The sequence below is a fragment of the Melopsittacus undulatus genome, chromosome 1 (assembly GCF_012275295.1).
Source record: "Melopsittacus undulatus isolate bMelUnd1 chromosome 1, bMelUnd1.mat.Z, whole genome shotgun sequence".
NCBI classification, from domain to species: Eukaryota; Metazoa; Chordata; class Aves; order Psittaciformes; family Psittaculidae; genus Melopsittacus; species Melopsittacus undulatus.
In genome coordinates, this window is record NC_047527.1 from 62,724,307 (window position 1) to 62,743,727 (window position 19,421).

Sequence of the window (19,421 nt, forward strand, 5' to 3'; positions counted from 1 at the left end):
TTTCTGAACTATTAACATCTTCTGTGGTAAATGATCCATTCTCCTTTTTAGACTGAACAGATGCTGGGACTTCTGATGAAGCTTGAGCAAATAGGAGAAAATCATATTGACCTTAATGAGAAGTATATCATTGTTCTTCAGCAGTACAGCCAAGACTTAGAGTTTGTTCAAAAACTCTACGAAAAGCAAAAAGAAAATCCACCTATACCACGTAATATGCCACCAGTAAGAATGGAAAAATAAGAGAGAAAAAGGAACTTTGCTTCTTGATGTTTTTAAGTTAATGGAAATGTAACCTTGTATTTTCTGTGTTTTAGGTAACAGGGAAGATTATGTGGGCTCAGCAGTTATACAGAAAAATTGACCATCCAATGACAGTCCTTAAAAAGAAAACCACACTTCTGAAGGTTGTAAATTAGTAGAGGAGGATTTATACTAAACTTTCAAGCATATTACTAACAGATAAATGATTTATTTTTATACTTCTGTGCTCACTTTTGTAGCAACTTGTATTCAAATAATGTAACAGGATAAGTGTTAGTGTTTGCTGCAGGATTTGAATTCCTTTTTGTAGCAGTATTATTCTGTGGCTCAGCACAGTTACTTCCACTGAGACATTAAGCTGATGATTTAGGCTGGTGCTTTTGTCCATTCTGGGGCTTGACCCATATTAATCCTGATAGTAGCACTGTTGGCTGCATACCTAAGTTTAGAGCCTTCTGTCTGCTGTGCTCTGTAATGGAGAGGACTGAGATATGAGGTGTCCCTGCCCATGGCAGGGGGGTTGGAACTAGATGATCTTAAGGTCCTTTCCAACCCTAACTATTCTATGATTCTATGATTCTATTTAACCCCAGTCACTAAGCCAAACTTCATGAAATGGGACATCAATCCCTCATATAGATCATAGTGTAAACTTTGTTTTATAGGCAAGACTAGGAGCAAAAATCAGGAAAAGCGTTGTTTAGAGCAGTTAAATTCTTAAATTCCTCAATATATTTCTGTATTTCTGCATTTTACCTTATTTCTAAAAAAGCATAATTTAAAACTATTTGTTTTGTTTTCCTAATAGCAGTGAGGAAAATCTTAGTGGAGGGCATTTCTGCTATGAATTGATTATACTGGTTTTGCTTTCTTTTTTTTTTCCCTTTGAATCGCAGACACTGGAAATGAAAAAGGTTGTTAAGAGTTACAATAAAATGGCTACAGTTCTTCTGGAATTCGAACTTATTTATCACAGGGCCTGGTGCAGGTTTTCTGACCAGGCTAGAAATGCTCTGCGTGCTTCCTTACTTGCCAGGCACCCAGAAACCAAGGTAAATATGATTTATTCTTTGTATTACTGCAACAATGTTAGTATTGCATGTGCTGCTTTAATCATATAATGGCTAGACAAGCACAGCATTCAAATAATTTTAATAGGCTTAAAAATGAACTACTTGAATTGTTTGGTTTGGTTGGTTTTTTTTCTTTTTGTGCTTATTTATGGTACAGATTTCATCCTGTCTCTTCTTTGTAAGGCTCCTGCCTCATTCTGGGCATAAAAGAGGCAGTACTCAGCAAATACATTAACTGTTATTGACTTATCTATATCCTTTTAGATCTTATTCCATGTTGTATTTTCTATGTTAACAACAATTTTAGTTAAGGAAAGAATTTTTAATTAGATCATGGTCTTCTCTGTAGTTGTCAATGTCACTGTCTTGCGTATATTGCAATCATTAACTAATTTTCTTTCAAAACTGCTTGTTGAGACAGAAAATCTTACCATTCTTGCTTCACACATTACTTTTTCTGCTGTAGTGCAGATAAATTATGGTAAAATAATGGCTTTTTTTTTTTTTTTAACTAATGATGGATAACTAGAATCTGGTTTTCAAATTTATTTAGCATCTTAATAACATAGAGTGCCCTGAAAAGTGTACAGAGATTAACCTTCACAACATTTTTCCCCAGTCTACCAATGGAGAAACTGAAATGAAAAGGAAAATTAGCTTGTTCTGCAAAAGCAAAATTAAACTTAAGATGTTACAGGAGACAAGTTGTTAGGGCACAGTGAAGGGGTCACAAGAAGTTGAAATCAGTGTAAGATATTGGTTAATACTTTGGAAAATCCAGATATTTGTAGAGGAGGATGAAGATCTGTGTGGAAACATGGGTGTCTGTTTTAAAAATCTTCTCTGGTCACCTAAATTCTGTTTCGTGTTCCAATTATATCACACTACATATAACTATTAAATGATTGTCTTATTTTCTCTTTCTTTATTGCCCCCCCCCCCCCCCCCCCCCCCGTATTGCTAAATGAAGGAATTACTTGTAAACTTGGACCCAGTGGTCCTGGAAGTCCTTTATGAAACAAAATACCTGAAAAAAATGCATTTGGAGATTCCAGATGTTGTTCTTGGCTTGTGTGCAGAGGAAGAACAGATTAAAAGGCATCAAATGGAGTGAGTGAACACTTTTTGGATTTAATTCTCACCTGCAAAAGGGAATCCCTAGCTTTGAGCCTGTTGCATGTGCTTTTGTTTCATTATAACTTTTCTTTTTGATGGAGTTTAATTAAAATTTAACTGCTTTCCCCTGCATTTCCATAGTAATATAGGTAACATGCAGTTATTCCTATCTCAACAAATATCTCATTACTAGAAAACACCTACATACTTTTTTTACTGCAACAGCTGCTCTGTAAGTGGAGCAACAAGGTATTGCTAAGGCATCTATGCACATAGGGATTACACTCCAAAATATTACATTTAACATCAAAACCTTTTTTGTTAGAAAAAAAAAGCTGGAATTTGCCACCTGTTTAAGGCACAACCCAAACGTTTCTATAGATAATCCATCACCTATGTTATAATATGCTTTCTCATGTTGAATATCTGAGATAACTTTTGTTGTTTTTAATTCTTTTTCTGCTTCTTGTAACAGTCCAATTCTGTGCTGGAAGAGTTATTTTCATTCTCAGGGATGCTGGTTATTAATTCTTGAACTCTCTAAGCAAGGATGATAGATCTTACAAAATCATCCTTTGTGAGGAGTGTTCTTTAGATAGTTTTTTAACGGAAGTGAATAAAAAGGGACAAAGTTCAAACACTTACATAAACACTTCAATGGAACCCCTTATCCCTTTTTCCATTTTTAAAGCTTTCAGTCTTTAACTCTTACAGCATGGCATTTTTTATTAATTATCTGTGGAGTGTTTTAGGACAAAATAACCTAAAATTTGTAATATGCAAGGCAAAATCTGTGTGCTGCAGTCCTCTCAAAAGCAACATCTCAACTGTTGCCATCCAAGAGAAACAAGAAATTACAGAAAATGTTTGCAATATGAAAGAAATTCAAATTTACTATCAACTCTAAAAACAGACTTCACACTGACTTCCGAAGCAAAGAAGGAATACTCAGAGATGAGACTTTTTGCTTTAACAACACTGGAAAAACAGTTTTCTGTATACTGTGAATGGATTATATCAGTGTACGATTTGTAACAATGATGTTTAAAGTCATGCTTTTAATCTGGCACAGAACACTGCTATTACTTTTTTTTTGCAGCAGTTCTTGTAAGGAACCCATTTTGTGTCTGACTTGAGCTGTATTTGCTTCTAGGCCTTGTTTACACAGCTTCATTGTGTAGCTACGTTTTCATGGAACTATATTGGTAAATCTTGATACAGAATTTACCCTCTTTTTGGGATTTGGTGTCTTGGATCTATCTTTTCTTACAAGCAGTGTCATTTCATGCCATGTTGTATAAGATAGGATGAAGGGAACAAAATACCATGTTTTCAATTTCCTATGGGTTTTGTTTGTTTTTAAATTAATTTTTCATAGAAGAAAGTTTCTCTAAATTGATCACAATCACTTTACTGGAGATACGTATGTTCCCAGTCTGGTTCTGCAGTTAGTGGGGAGAAGAGGCTTAGTTTGAGCTAGGAAGAGCTCTTATTCTTAAATGGGGTCAAAATGCAAATCTTATTAAGAGAAAATATGTCCAAACACCTGTGTGTTTCAAATATCTGAATTAAGCCCATTATAAGCATGATGATGTCTTTCAGAGTCCGGAATCTGTTGACCAGTTACAAAGAGTGTCTAAATGGGATTCCTGTTATGCTGAAACCACTGATGAAACCATTTGTAGAACAAGTTGAGGATGCCCTTACTCTGGGCCTGATGCAGCTGTCATGGACTTCTCTGAACATCGATAAATGTATGTAGTAGGAAAAGAGGTGGTGAACTGCTGATGCTGTTAGGTGGTACCTGCCACGTATCTTTGTCATTGTTAGGAAAAGCACTTCATCTGTTCAAGGGAAAACATGCCACATCCCTCCCTCCTAACAATGGAACTAAGTCAGACATGAGTAAGGTGAAAATGGTGTATGTGTGTTTATGTCCTGCTCTAAAATGCGGTGATCAAGGCAGGGCTGTTTGACAGCTGTCAATAGCTCTTTTTAAGTCACATGTTTACCAGGCATATCCTTTTCTGATCTCCCTAGGGGTGTCCCTTTAACTGCTCTTATGTTCTCCCATATAAACAACCCACCTTTTTCTACTGTTATGATAAAGTGGAAGCAAAATCACTGTAGAATCAGAGTTTCTTGAAATTTGTTAGAATTTTTAAATCCTACTAAACGTTATTGGTCACTGTATTGAAGTAACTCGGTGAAAAGCACAGGGAGAGAATAAGTGATTTGGCACGAAAAAATGTAAAATCAATACAATAGTTATCACTCTTCTTTTTTCTTTCTTCATTTTTTTTATTTTTTGTTTCTTTAAGAAAGGGGCTTTCTGGCTCATGACTTTTGAAAACAACTAGTGTTGTTTTAAGAGGATTGCTTTTGCTCCATCCCTCCTTTCCACCTCTCAATTGATGCATTACCAATTCATTTGCTGAGAGTACAGTGAAGTCACTATGTTAGTTAATTTACAGATATGTAACTAACTGAATTGTTTGTCATATCTGACTGTCAGCCGTACTGCACTGTAATGGTGGGAGAGTCTGTAAAGCCTTGACTTTGGAGCTTTCTTGCAAAGTTCAGTGGTAACATTGCATCATATAAAATCATAGAATCATCGAATAGTTAGGGTTGGAAAGGACCTTAAGATCATCTAGTTCCAGCCCCCCTGCCATGGGCAGGGACACCTCCCATTAAACCATATCACCCAAGGCTTCATCCAACCTGGCCTTGAACACCACCGGGGATGGAGCATTCACAACTTCCCTGGGCAACCCATTCCAGTGCCTCACCACCCTAACGGTAAAGAATTTCTTCCTTATATACAGTCTAAACCTCTGCTGGACAAGTTTCGATCAGTTACCCCTTGTCCAATCACTACAGTCCCTAATGAAGAGTCCCTCACCAGCATTCCTGTAAGCCCCCTTCAGATATTGGAAGGCTGCTATGAGGTCTCCACGCAGCCTTATTTTCTCCAGGCTGAACAGCCCCAACTTTCTCAGCCTGTCTTCATACAGGAGGTGCTCCAGTCCCTTGATCATTCTCGTGGCCTCCTCTGGACTTGTTCGAACAGTTCCATGTCCTTTTTATGTTGAGGACACTAGAACTGCACATGTTGCAGTTCCATTTTTTTAACTGAATGCATTTTCATTTACTGAGTTTAAGCTATCACATCACACTTCAAAAATTGTCATGCATTTTTTACTTCTTTTTCCCCTACCAGTATCAGTCTGATGATCTTTCTCCAAGTCATCATATAATGAAAAAATTAAGAGCTCTTCTCATGCCTGCATTCTGTTTTCATTTTCTGTGAAAAATGTGTTTCATGTTAGGTAGATAATTGTAGCCCAGCTGCTACAAGAATCTGAGAGAAGAGAATGAACATAGGGTGCTTTAGTAATACCTCTTTTCTTTTCTAGAAAATTATCATAACTTATGATGAACATCCAAAAAGTCACATGTCTAAATTCAAAGTTGAAATTAGTAAAAGGTGTATAATATTTGGAGATTTTTGCCCAAGTCTTAATTTTTTTTTAAGAAAACTTTATTTTATAATCCCCAATTATGCATTGAGCTTTTTCCACAGAACCAGTAAAAGACAAGCTTATGCCTATCAAATACAGCATGAAATTGATTAACTATTATAAAAACATAATTGAAATGGACAAATATAAAACCATCAGAAAGACTTTTATGTTGCAGTTCCATGAGAAAACAATACCTTATGCTTGTAAATAATTTTTTAGTTGTGGTAGACTGATGTTAGGCTTTCAATTTTCTTCTTCAAAAGGAAAAGCAACCAGATAAACAGAAACAAATGCATCCTAAATCTGAAAATGAAATGGGGCATGAGTTCCTGCAGCTGTTCATTTGTGACTCTACCATGTGGCACTGGTGCACAATGCTTAAGGCAGGTCTAGTCACCTTGTAGTTTTACCTGACGTTTGCTTGAGCAAAGCACAAGAATCAAATGGCAAGTGGGGTTTTTAATGTTTGTTTTATAGCTCTAAAATCAATTTTTGTGTTTGGTTTCATAGTTTAGAAACAGATCGTAAAGAAGGTCTTTTCAATATTATTTATTTATTTATCCATTTAGATACTCTCTGCACTGTGTTAAGTGTATGAATAGGCATAATTCAGGTTTAAATAGTTCTTTGGATCAGCATTTGCTTTGATGGGAACTGGCCTTTTTTGACAAGGTAGAGGTTATGCAGCAAGAGTATCTGAGCTATCTCCTGTTTCCTGCTGCTGCAGCTGAAAGTAAATCCCCCCTAGAAAGGAAAACTTTTCTTGTGTGTATGCATCATATTTGTTTGAAAATGTGCAATATCTAACATGCCCAGAATGCATGCTGAAACTCACAAACTGGGCATTGGTTCAGTGCATGCCAAATAACTCTGACCTGCCAGTGACATGCTGAACTCACAATACATAAGCTTTTAATGTCTCAAGTGCCTTATTTCCACTGTAATATGTGGAAGTATGGGGGTTCATGGTTTTCTTCTAGACTAAAACTCAGGAGACAAGGTGAAAAAAATGGATTTAAGACTACCTATTATATATATATAAAATAATAACAAAAGCACTAAGAAATGGGTTGGACATTTTTGTCCATTTTAGTTAACAACAAAGACAAGCTCGCTCATTAATTTTCTAATAGGAATAAATTATGTTTTCCACTTAAAGCATTAGCAGTTGAACACCACTGTCACACTGTTGTGGCTTAGATACAATAGTGATTTCTTCCTACATACACTAAGAAGGATTATTGGTGAGTCAAATGATTCTGTCTGATAATAATAAAGACAAAGGGTTTCAGGTGAGACATTTCTGTTTTGCGATATAAAGTATGAAAGAAAGGGAAAGATTTTATCCAGTATAGTAAGGAACTGTCAGTTTTGCCTTTAGTTTAATAAACACATCTGTTAAAAGTACTCAGTATATCTTTTTCCTAAGTAAGTTAGGTCATAAGCATGAAAGAAGAAATCTAGTGGCTTAACCAGTATGTAATCTTGGATGAGGGAATTTTAGCCAATTAATTTGTAAGTTAATTACAATTACAAAAGTACTGGATTTCACTGTGTGTGTATATAGGAGGACCAGCATAATTTTTAGACAGTTGTATCCTTTCTGTCATTGTATTTTGATGATCCTTTACCTTACAATGCTCTTTAATACAAAAAAGAAAAGATTTCTTGAAGGCTATTGTACCATTTATTTTAAAATGTTTCCATTTAAAGATACTAAGGTAGAGCAAGTCCATCATGTTTCTGTTTCAGGTCTTAATTGCATATTTCATTGCCATTAAATCCTCATTTTATTGTAATACTGGCAGGATGGGGAGATGAGATTTAAGAGGTCTGTATTTTGCATAATTTGTTTTATTTTTTTTTTCTTGCTTAGTTATTGAGAATGTTTATAGTACCCTGAGAAAGTTAGACTACGTAGTGAAAGAAGTGACTGATATCCTGGAATGCAGAATTGAAAAAATTCTGGAGGATATGTCAAACACTGCTCTGATAATTTTGCCAGAAGATGAACCTATAGATGTGCTTTGTTTCCTGGAACAGATAGAAAAGCTTGCTGTCTCTGCTGCTCACAAACTGTCTCAGTAGGTTTATTGACTGCACAGATTTGAATGCCATATTGGGGGGGGGATTATTTATATATTACTACTTTACGCATAGAGAGTTTACAGGGTACTAGTCTAAAGCAAAATGATAGTCTCAGGATGGAGGGGAGAAACTCCCAAGTACCTTTAATACAGCAGAGGTAAAATTGCACCTGTAATGTTTAGCATTTCATATTTTTCATCCTATGACATTCTAATCAATAACAATAAAAATGAAGATGAATAAGACTTGAAATCTTATCCCCAGGTTAATCGCTTGATTCTTAATGCTAGCTAGCTAATATAAGACTTTTCATTCTCCCAGTGGTGCTTATTTTCCACATTATAGCAGAATAGTTGTTCAGCTGTCCTCCAGAAAGGTACCTGTGCTCATTGTACAAACTAAACTGATTTCACAGTTCATTTTACTGCATCATGATATGCCTCTTTTATTAAGTATAGCTGAAAAAGAACCCTTCTTTATATTATTATGAAGACCAATTGAATCAGATATAACAGAGTCTGAAAATGAATTTGTTGATAGTCTGCATATCTTAATGTCTTACAGTCTCTGTAAGCAATAGGAACAATAGGAACAAACAAAAAATTATAAGGGCATTTCTTTTCACATACAGTTCTTCACAGTGCAGTGGGACTGGGGTGTGTGCCTGCAAAATAACAAAACATATTCCTTATGTTTGATTCCCAGTGTGTGACTGTAAGTTTTATTTTTGTAGACAGAGTCAGCAAGTGGAATACTCTGTGTGTGAGCTGGTAGATATTCTTAAGCACAGATTGAAAGCAGATGCTGGAAAAACTCTGGAGGTAAGACATTTTTACAGTGTAAAAAGTAATCTTTTATAACCTAGTCAGATACTTGATATTTCACTTACACACTGGATAGCTTGTTTGTTTTCCTAAGAATTTCCTTTTCACTCTTCAGGATTCATATGCCTGTACACATCTAGATGTGAAACACAAAACACGCTGCCAAGAATGCCTGTCCTGTAATTGCTATAATCTGATAGCTCAGCTTTGTCAGAAGAATACTGACTCTTTGGTCAGATGTGAGTCTTCTTTCAGATATGTTTAATTTTAATATCACTTTAAGATTATTTTTTTCCCCAAGCTTATTTTGGTAAAAATCTAACCTCACTTAAATATCAAATTATTTAGGCATGAAGACTTCGTTAGAGTCCTTAAGACATCGATTGCGTGTTGTTGACTCTAGGTATCAGGTGACTAAGTTCATAGAAACACAGAGAGTTCCTTTGTTCAGAGCTGCAATTCAACTGGCTATTCCAAATGTTGTCTTGAGACCAAGTCTTGAAGATATTCAGGTAACAAAATAATTGCACATCTCAGTCATTTATGCTAAAACATTTTAAAATGTGTTATTTTAAAACAACATGTGCAAGTTTTATCTGGTATAAGAACTGAAAGGAAGGGGAAAAAAAAAGAAGATTAAAACTCACCTGAGTTCATGACGTCACTGGGTGCTAGGACACGAAGCCACTGATCTGGTTTGTTATGCTGGCCAGTAGAAGCAAGTGTTTTCCTGAAAGCCAAGAAACTCATGCTAATAAATCTCTACTTAAAGGCAAACATTTCAAAGTGAATGCAGAAATAAAAATTAATGCCATTGGTACAGCCTGATTTGACTTTTTAGTCTCCTGAAACTCTTTCAAAATATAAAATGATGGGATCAGTTTTAAGTATCATTCATAAATCAGTGTTCTGTATGTTGAAATATAAAGAAAAATATTACCAGCCTGAAGCCCTAAAGTGTGAAAAAATACGATCACTTATTTAACCTTATTACTAGCTCAGCAAAGTTCTTACACACATACGATGTCTGAAATTATTCACAAAGTATTAGTTGTTTATGATGTGGATTTGTGGACTTCTCATTTAGCACTGCCACTGTCAAAACTGGTGTTGAATTATCCCTCAGATCTTGTTTGCAGCTTTCATGGTACTGTCAGTAAGAAATCAGACCACAAAGTGTAATTTTAAAATAGCATAGATAGGAGTTATATATTAATTTATATAGCTGCCTGTATAGATAATAGACTATACCATCATAAATTTAGACAAATGTATTCAGGCATTCTGATGTGAACGTGAAAACTATTATTATTGATAACAAATAACGAAGTTTATAACCAGTTTGAGGGGAAATAGTACTATAATTAAGTTATGAGCCCCAGTGATGCATGGTTAAAGTTCATAAAGTTCTCTTATGCTCTTGTTTGAAACCTACATAAATGTAGAAACACTGCAATAAAACCTTATGGAGTATTCTTTCTCCTTACAATATGTATTTTTGGTGATCTTGCTTCATGCTTATTACTTATTAGAATATTTCTGTAAAGGTAGAGGTATAATTTTTAATTTTGGCATTGCTTGGAGGTTTTCCACCCCTCCCCACTTTTCTTTGTCTTTTCTCCTGTTACTTGTCATAATCCCTCTGTGTGCTCAAGATGAATATTTTGCTGTTTTCAGGGTGTTGTAAACAAAGCAGTAAATATCGTATTATCAATAGCCAAAGATATCCCCCTGTGGAAATTTGCTTACTTACATCATAAACAGCAGCAGGTGAGAATTTTGATTATTTCAAAAATTTAATATTTTGGTGAAAGTTTCTTAATCTCATAAGAATATGTTCTGTACCAATACTTCATAGTCTGGTGGATCTTCTCAGTAAGTGAAAGCCTAGTTTTTAATCTATATACCAAGAGATTGAACATAAGAGTAATAAGTCATAAACCTTATGTTTTGTGGTTTCTAATATTAAAATCAAAAGCTGTTCAAGTATGGTGATGATAGCATAGATAATGTATGAAAACCAGCATTACTAGCTGAGTAATACTCAGTATTAGCTACAATTAACAAAAGTACTGGATTTCACTGTGTGTGTATATAGGAGGACCAGAATAATTTTTAGACAGTTGTATCCTTTCTGTCATTGTACAGGGTACTACTAGCTGAGTATATATTATTATGCCTTCTCAGGCAAAGAACTGTATTTTAAGTTTAACTTTCAGGCTGCATACAATGCTCCAGTAAATGCAATGTAAATATTTTAACTGGCATGAAATGAGTACTAAAATCTTAGGAGGGTCTGACATATAGGTAGAAATTGAGACTTGAAGTATAGAAACACACAGTAATGGTAATCAAATGGGCTTAATTCTCTCCTTTGATAATGAAATACAGAACTGTGTAGATCTGTGCTGGAAAGTGTATGTAAAAGTACCTTCCTTTTTTGCCAATCTGAGATTAAAAAAAGGTCATTTCAATGAAAAAAACTCTGCAAATAAATAATAATAATTAAAAGAAACCCAACAACAAACAAACACCCCTACCCCAAGAAAAAAATCCCCAAACCCCAACTAGGAGAGAGGAGCTTGAATTCCATTTCCTCAAGCAGAAGCCAACCTTCTACTGCCGTCAGGTGTTTTTTCTGGCCAAAAAATGTAGATCGCATAGATTATAATTCTAAACTGAAGAAATTCGGAACGACTGAGCAGTTGTGTAGGAGCAGGAAACAGGACAGTTTTATTTGTATATGATGCATATTTGACCTATGTCATTCAGAGTTTATTAATATAGAGCTCCACATGGCAATATTTTATAAAATCATATTTAACACTACAACTATAGTTCTGTAAAAATCCAAGCTAAGAACAGGGAATATCCTTGTGAGTGCTTTCTCTGCGCTTTCCATTTGTCCTTAGAGGTACTTATTGTGTGTGCATTATTTAGCATTGTATAACGTATAAATAAATAAATAAATGGAACTACTGGACATATGGTTTTTCTTGTTTAATTTGTACCAGATTGAACAAGCTGTTGCTGTAGAGCTAGGTGATGAGAGCAGACTCACCAGGATGGTGGCACTGAAACCTCTAGACAAGCAGATCATCGAGCATAAGGATATAAACAAAGTGGTGATGCAACTAAATACAATTATTTTATATCTTAAAACTGAAGCAGCAGATCTTCTGAACAGCTTTTATGAATTTTCAGGCATCTGGGAGAAGGTTAGAAACATATTTAATAAAGTATGTTGATATGTTTTGAAATCTTTTAAATTGTTCTGTCTTGCATACATATTCTTACATGTCAGTAAGGATAAGTGTGCTCAGTAGGAATAATTGGTTTCATGGTAGAATCCATATCCTCATAATAACTCTTTCCTTTAAGAGACTTGTAATTCTTTACCAATTAAACTAAGGAAGAAAATAGAAGCATAAAAAGAATTGTTGGAGCATAATCAAGCTTGTGCTTTCATATGCATGTGCATCTTTCTCACAGCATCTTGTATGCATAGGTTATAAAAAAGAATAATTTAGCAGAATCTCCAAGAAACTGCTGACTACAGAACTACTTCTGAATATTAAACTGACTAGTTCTTCATAAGCCACTACTAAAAGCAGGTTTTCTATTTCTTCACAAAAATTATAAACTAAATCTAGGAAATCTTTCTGGTAATAAGGATTCCAGAGCAGAAGTGAATCAGGGCTGATGGAACTGTCTTCATGAGGAAGTGGGTACAATCACATAAAAAGCTATGAGGAGACATTTCCACCTCTTCATGGCTTTCGGGGTTCAAAATCTTAATACTTAGTTACCTCAGTTTTTGGAGATACTGTTTGAGCTAACCACATGTTGATGGTATGTCATTTCACCCTGACAAGACACAACCAGATTAGGTGATTCAGTTGCATAATAATGTTTCCTTTTTACTAATATCTTCTAAAATTAATCTTTTCCTTAACCTTCAAATTCTTCAGGAGTTGGCAGTTACCCCTTAGTAATGTCTGTGGGACAACTGGGAACTCATTATTGGCCAGAGCAGCTGTAATAGCTTCTCAGGGACCTCACAGGGCAGGCTATAGATGAATGTTATTGAACTGGGTGAAGACCATTTGTGTGTAATTGAGCCAATAATCAAGCACATTTATTGAGCTGGTGACACTAAAGTTCTCACCTCTGCAGATACTAACCTACCTTATGAAAAGGAAGGATGCTCAGTGCTCTAGCATTTAAGCAAGCTTCAACAAGGTAAATGTTCCTTCTTCACTCAGATCCATCCTTCCTGCCAAACTGTGCTTTCTCCAAATGGCCAGGCCATTTGTAGCTAGAAATTGCAGTTAAATGTACTGTTTCAGGAACAGTGAAGATGGCTTAGTGCAATTACTACCATGTAATACCTATTAAAGGTTGTGAGCTGCTTTTGGAGGTTTTCAGACAGAAGGAAAGGAGGTATTTCCAGCAAAGTTTTAGCAGCTACACTGTAATTTTGTAGTAATATTTGGGTGGATAAGGGATATCCTGATCTGTGTCAGTTTCTGAGTTACAGATAGATTTCAAGTGCTTTAAAGGGTACTGTACAAAGAGTCAGGAAAGGCAATTCAAGTGAGATATATCGTTTGATGTTAATGCTGACATCTTAAGATCTTTTAGAGAGGGAGTGTTTGTGTTTGCACAGTTCAACAGGCAGCTGAGGCCCCCATTGGTTATTGTAATACCAGTGATAATTGTTAAATTTATTTTATCTAGGATGCAGAGGAAAAAGTGAGGGAATTTACAGATACTAAACCAACAATGGCTGAATTCCAAACTCAAATCAGATACTTTTCTGTAAGTATTATATCTTTAATAAAATAGAACTATTCAGATAAATTGTAATGCAAATAAAAGCCTAACCCTCGTGTTTGTCTTAGCAATTAGAAAAGCAAATCAGAGAACTCCCAAATCACTGTGTGCTGGAATCAGTGGATATTGCGACAGAGTCATTGAAAATAGCTTTAATTCAGGAGTGCCGCTCAAGACAAAGAACATTTGGATTAGCTTTGAATAAAAAGTCTGCCACAGACATGGATGAAGTTTATTCATTCATTGAAAATGTTAGCAAGAGGTTAAGCAGACCTATCCATGATCTTGATGATGTACGGGGAGCAATGGAAGCACTAAAGGAAATTAGAGAGAATGAGATTAAAATTGACATGACAGTTGGACCTATAGAAGAATCTTACTCTGTGCTTCATAAACACAACCTACTCTTTCAAGATGGAAATACAGAAAGAGTTGATGGATTGGCTTATGCCTGGAAGAACCTAAACACACAGGTACCCTAGCTGTATTATTTCTCAAATCATATACACAGCAAATCTGCTGTCAGCCTTTTCAATGTTGAAATGTCAGAACTAAACTATTTTTTCAAAATTCAGTGCTTTTCTTTTCCTGCCACTTTTATGCCTGTTATTCCTCTTTGCATATAGGCACTGAAGGTTGAGGACTTGCTGCTGAAAGTACAGCCAGATATGAAGACAGATTTACTGAGCGATATAAAAAAATTCCAGATTGATACTACAGCATTTTACAAAGATTATGATGAAAAGTAGGTGATCTGTGGTACATACAGCTATGCTTCATTAGTGATTGCTCAAAAATGGTGTATCTGAAGGGCTTCAGAAAGTAAGTGCAGTACAGCCTCAATGTATGACAGCTGGAAAAAAAAAAGGTTAAATTCAGAATAATATAAGATAGATACTCTTACTGTCACAGACTCATTCCCATGATTTCAGTGTTGGACTTGGTGAAATTCCAGAGGAGTTAATAGGTTGGGGAAATAAAAAAAAAAAATCAAATTCTCAATCATGATCCAAATTTAAAGTTTTTTTCAGGACAGGGCATGCACAGTGTAGTTTTCTTTGGCAATGAAGTTCTCATCAGCAGCTGACCCAAGGCAGGCACTGTGCACCTATACCCCCTGGGCAGTGTGAAGCAGTTTTATGTACAGCCTCTGCAGGCTGCCTTGCTGTTATGAACAGAATTCGGTGTTTGCATAGAGCACACACCCCTCGAGGGACTTGGAGAATGTGTACTCTTCTCCTAGGGCAGGTGCTTTTGCATTGGTGTTACAAGCAGGGTAGTTCAGACGGTAACCAGGTGCTTGGCTTCAACCTTTGCTTCACCAGCAGTGAAACTTCTTGAAGGTACACTAGCAGTACATTTGAGTGCAAGCTTCAAGACTCCAGCTATAGGCGCAAGGTGAATTTGCACCTACTAGAGTACCAAGTTGCTGATGTGGATGCACGCATACAGCTGCCTGCAGTTCTGCTCTCAGAGGAATTCCAAAGGAATTCCTGGAAACACCCCATAGCTCCTACCAGCTGTAGGTACCCTGAGAGCATGCTCCCTTCTGAAGGTCCAGCTGCCTGGGCTCGGGGCCAACTTAGAGCTAATGCAGCTGAGGGCTTCTGCTTTCTTTTGGTGACAGAGAACTCCCAGGACAGAGAACTCTTTGGAGGCCTCAACAAGACTAACACCTCTTTCTGTGGAATCTGCTTGTAAGATGAGGCTTCACTGCTTGCTCCCCTTCCCTGACCTACAGCTCCACCTCTGTCACTAGCTAGGCCTTTGCCTGTCCATGGACCATACTGACCTTAACCTGGATCCCAATGCACAGATCTCAGCCTGATCTCAGAGCATCTTGGTAACCACAGGACTGTGTTCCACTCTGGTTACTTTCACTAGACCTGCTCCAGACCCTGACTTGCTGACTTGCCTTCCCCACTTGACCTTGGTCTTCTGTGATCATTGTGGATTTGTCTAAAGATGTAGACTCTCATTTGAACCTGACTACCGCACCCAGGCTTGCCCTGCTTTCGTTGCACAGCTGCTCTAGGACTGTGATCCAGCTGCCTCTGCTGACTGTGTTATTGCTTTCATCTCCTGATTCTGTTTTCCTTTTTGAGCAGCCAACCTGCACTGCTCTCTGATGCCCATATGCCTGTAACTTTCTAGAAATAATCATGGCACAACAGAAAATTATATACTTACAGTTCTCATCCCAGAATCTTATGATGCAGCCAAGAAGTGGTCCCAGGCATGAAAGCTGGGGGTTACACCTGGTCTTCCAGCTGAGATGAACTCATTAGGGCAAAATCATATTTTTATGTTATTTTTCTAAGTGCTGAATTATAGTTCTAATACCAGCTACTACAGTTTTCAGCCCTCAATTATATATATACCCACTGTGTTTCCCTTTTTAAGAATGTAAATGAAAATAATAATTAAAATTTATTTTATAAAAGTAATAGAATATATCAAAGAAAAAACACTTGTAGATCTTTTTAGCTGGTTGTAAGATGTATGGTAATGAATTTCATTATTAGAAAATAAGTTGAGCTTTTTTTCTGGGACTACTCAATATGTACTGTTGAGACACTGGATATACTTTCCATTTTCTCTTTATTGTCTTTTGTGAAACTCTCTGGAAAAAATGTTAGAAAATATTCAATACTCTTCAGTGAGAAAGGTCTGGGTTCTGTTGTGCTTCCTCGTAAAACCTGTATATTTGATACTTGCACTGAATTTGGTTTGTTTTTTACAGTGGCCCCACTGAGGAGAATGTTCCTCCCCATGAAGCAAGTGACAGATTACAGATCTTCCAAGCCAAATTTGATGAACTATGGAGGAAATATATCTCTCTTTCTGGTGGGGAAGAATTATTTGGTCTTCCTATCACAGGTAGTTTCTCAGGGGATATGGATACCTGGTCCTGGGCTATTAATTTTTCCTTATGGGTCTTGCTACATGCATTCAGTGATGGATTTATTGTAGAAAAATTCTTTGCAGTATGTTATTATTGTCTTTCCTATGAAAAGACATGTGAAACTGGCTCTCTGTCTGCACATACATAAATATCAGGTGGAAAAATATCACACTGCTGGTGTATCTCAGGGTCCAGCTGCCTACCAGTCTTGCTTGTTCTGTTCAGAGTTAAGCATATCTCCTGTCTGTATTCTTCCATGTCCAAATTTGGGAAACGTGTTGCCAAAGTACTCAGGTTGTCCCTGCTTCAGATATAAAATGAATTCCCTTGTGCTGTGCAACTGATTTGTAATATCCTTATGTCTCTTTTTTAGACGCAGTACAAGTCTGGAAGACTGTGGTTTAAATTGAATACTTCAATTTGTACTTACTAAATTCAGTTTATTTTCCTGTCTGAAGACATACACAATAATTGCAATATATTTAAGTAGGAATTACCAAAGATATGAAAGAAACTAAACAATCTTACATGTCTGATGAGGAACAGCTGAGGGAACTGGAGTTGTTTAGTCTGGAGCAGAGAAGGCTCAGGGGGGGACCTTATTGCTCTCTACAACTACCAGAAGGAAGATGGAGTGAGGATGTGGCTGGTCTCTTCTCCCAAGTAAAAAAATTACATCTACTGTTATAGAAGAATATTTATAAAAAATCATCAGTTACTGATCTTCTTACATAAAGTAACTGGAAAAATTTCTCATTCTAGATACTATGTAAAAGACTGCAAGTCTGATTTTGTACGTTTATTACATACCAAGTTTAGAAATACATGGATTTTTATGTTCATGAATATTGTTGTACTTAATTAACACTCACAAATTTCTATTTTAAAATTTGAAACAGAATATCCTGAACTGCACAAAATTAAACGTGAGCTTTCATTGCTTCAGAAACTTTACAGTCTTTATAATTCAGTTATTGCTAGTATTGACGGATACAATGAAATGCTTTGGAATGATTTAAATCTTGAAAAAATTAACAGCGAACTTCTGGATTTTCAAAACAAGTAAGTTTTTATATGTTGAAGTTCAGACAATTTTTATTTCTCAGCTCTCTGTGTTAATTAGCTTGTGAAAATTGCTTTGAGGGACAAAAATCTGTTGCTTTATTTCAAGCTCAGGCTTGCTCAAGCATTCAGCACAGCTGCGTTAGTTTTAGACTGGTGCATGAACTTTGCTCTGTGAGTCGCTTTATGCATGTTGGGATATACCAGCATAGTAGGTTTTAGCTTATATAATAAGGTACATGAATCTGTGGCATGGTGGTTTCCTGAAACCACCTAAATCCACCTACTTATTTAGTTTACAGTTAACTGTCAGTCTGTGATGTTAGAATTTTGAAGTTACTATCTACTTCTGCATGTTTATATGGATTAAAATTGTTATTTCAAGAAGGCTAGATAGCTGTACTATTTATGTTATTTATGGGTTATTTATGAGGTTTGAGAGAAATAATGTTTTCCACATTGCAGGCAAAGTAACTATTATGTCAAATCATGCTTTGCTGAAGTCAGAGGAATTTTTCTCCCCTCTTGGTAAAGATGCACCTTTGGCTTTTCAACAGCCACAGTTGGGTCTGCAATACTTCCTTGACCAGCTTGTTGCTTTTCCCAGGCAGCGTGGCATATGAATTAACAGGATTTGGGTTGTCTCATCTTTGGCAGCTTTCTCTAAATTCTAATTTCTGGCACTGGTGTATGGATGGAATTGCTAGAAAAGGGGAATTTTGTTACTGGCAAAAGTGGAGAGGCTATATGCAGGTCTTAAGTATTCTGTGCATCCATTTCTTTTGAGTAGTTACGTATACCAGTCTATGTTTTACTCTTAACGAGAATTTGTGAATATACATGAGAATCAAATTACATGCAAAAGTTTGAAAATAAATGCAATGTTCTTATCTGGTGCATATCTATTGGAATAAAAAAGTGAACTGTCTCTGTTTTCTTTCTTCTTTTATTATTTTTGCATAGCATTTTTTTTTTCACCTCTTTATGCAGTGCCTCTGATCACTTTCATACTCAAGAGCTCTTTCCTGCAGAGCCTCTCTTCTGGAACAGCTGCTGTGTCTTTGCTTCACCAGTAGTTCTGATAAGCTTTTGATTTTGAGTTCTCCAGTGTGACCTGAGAGAGATTTCACTTCCATTTTGGTATCATTCAAGAGACTGAGACCACATCTGCGTTTTTGATTTCATCCCAAATCTTTGAAAATTATAAGACAACTTACTTGTGCTCAGGTTTTTAGTCAAATATTAACCCAGTGTGTAACTCAGAGAACTTGCTGTTAGAAGATACTACTGAGATCAAAGCAAGGAAGAAGAGCTATAAAAAAATAATAATAAAAAACAGTTTTCATTACCAAGCTAAGAGATTCCATTTGTAATTGCCAGCCTAATACAGAGTTTAGAAGAATGTTACTTGAGATGCACAGCACAGAGGTAGCAGGAACTGTTTCTTAAAGTCTTATCAATACTTGGCATAGTATAATTTTCCATTCAGCAATGTTTTGCTCTACATACTTAATACTATTGCTGGATTCAAGGTGAAAGACTACAGTGATTGTAGTGTCATGACAAGATGCATATGTTCATACCTACCTCTTACCAGCAAGCCGTGAAGAATTCACACATGCTCCCGCATTGTGTGAGTGACAGATCTGTCTGATTTTGAGCTGTGAAAAATGGAGAATTTCTTTGAAGGAATTTTTCGTTTTATGCAGCTTTTAATTTGTGCCAT

General features: G+C 36.2%; 1 protein-coding gene across 1 annotated transcript in view; it reads left to right on the forward strand.

The window, feature by feature from the left end:
• LOC101875294 (dynein heavy chain 5, axonemal-like) overlaps window positions 1-19,421 on the forward strand; it is a 158,839-nt gene that overhangs the window by 22,624 nt on the left and 116,794 nt on the right. The window contains exons 16-31 of the mRNA XM_034061888.1: window positions 52-225; window positions 318-407; window positions 1,161-1,316; window positions 2,308-2,447; window positions 4,056-4,207; window positions 7,857-8,064; window positions 8,802-8,889; window positions 9,008-9,131; window positions 9,241-9,404; window positions 10,570-10,662; window positions 11,907-12,110; window positions 13,633-13,713; window positions 13,797-14,201; window positions 14,355-14,473; window positions 16,472-16,608; window positions 17,533-17,695. Of these exons, the coding sequence (XP_033917779.1) occupies window positions 52-225; window positions 318-407; window positions 1,161-1,316; window positions 2,308-2,447; window positions 4,056-4,207; window positions 7,857-8,064; window positions 8,802-8,889; window positions 9,008-9,131; window positions 9,241-9,404; window positions 10,570-10,662; window positions 11,907-12,110; window positions 13,633-13,713; window positions 13,797-14,201; window positions 14,355-14,473; window positions 16,472-16,608; window positions 17,533-17,695 (2,498 nt within the window). The remainder of the gene's footprint in view (window positions 1-51; window positions 226-317; window positions 408-1,160; window positions 1,317-2,307; window positions 2,448-4,055; window positions 4,208-7,856; window positions 8,065-8,801; window positions 8,890-9,007; window positions 9,132-9,240; window positions 9,405-10,569; window positions 10,663-11,906; window positions 12,111-13,632; window positions 13,714-13,796; window positions 14,202-14,354; window positions 14,474-16,471; window positions 16,609-17,532; window positions 17,696-19,421) is intronic.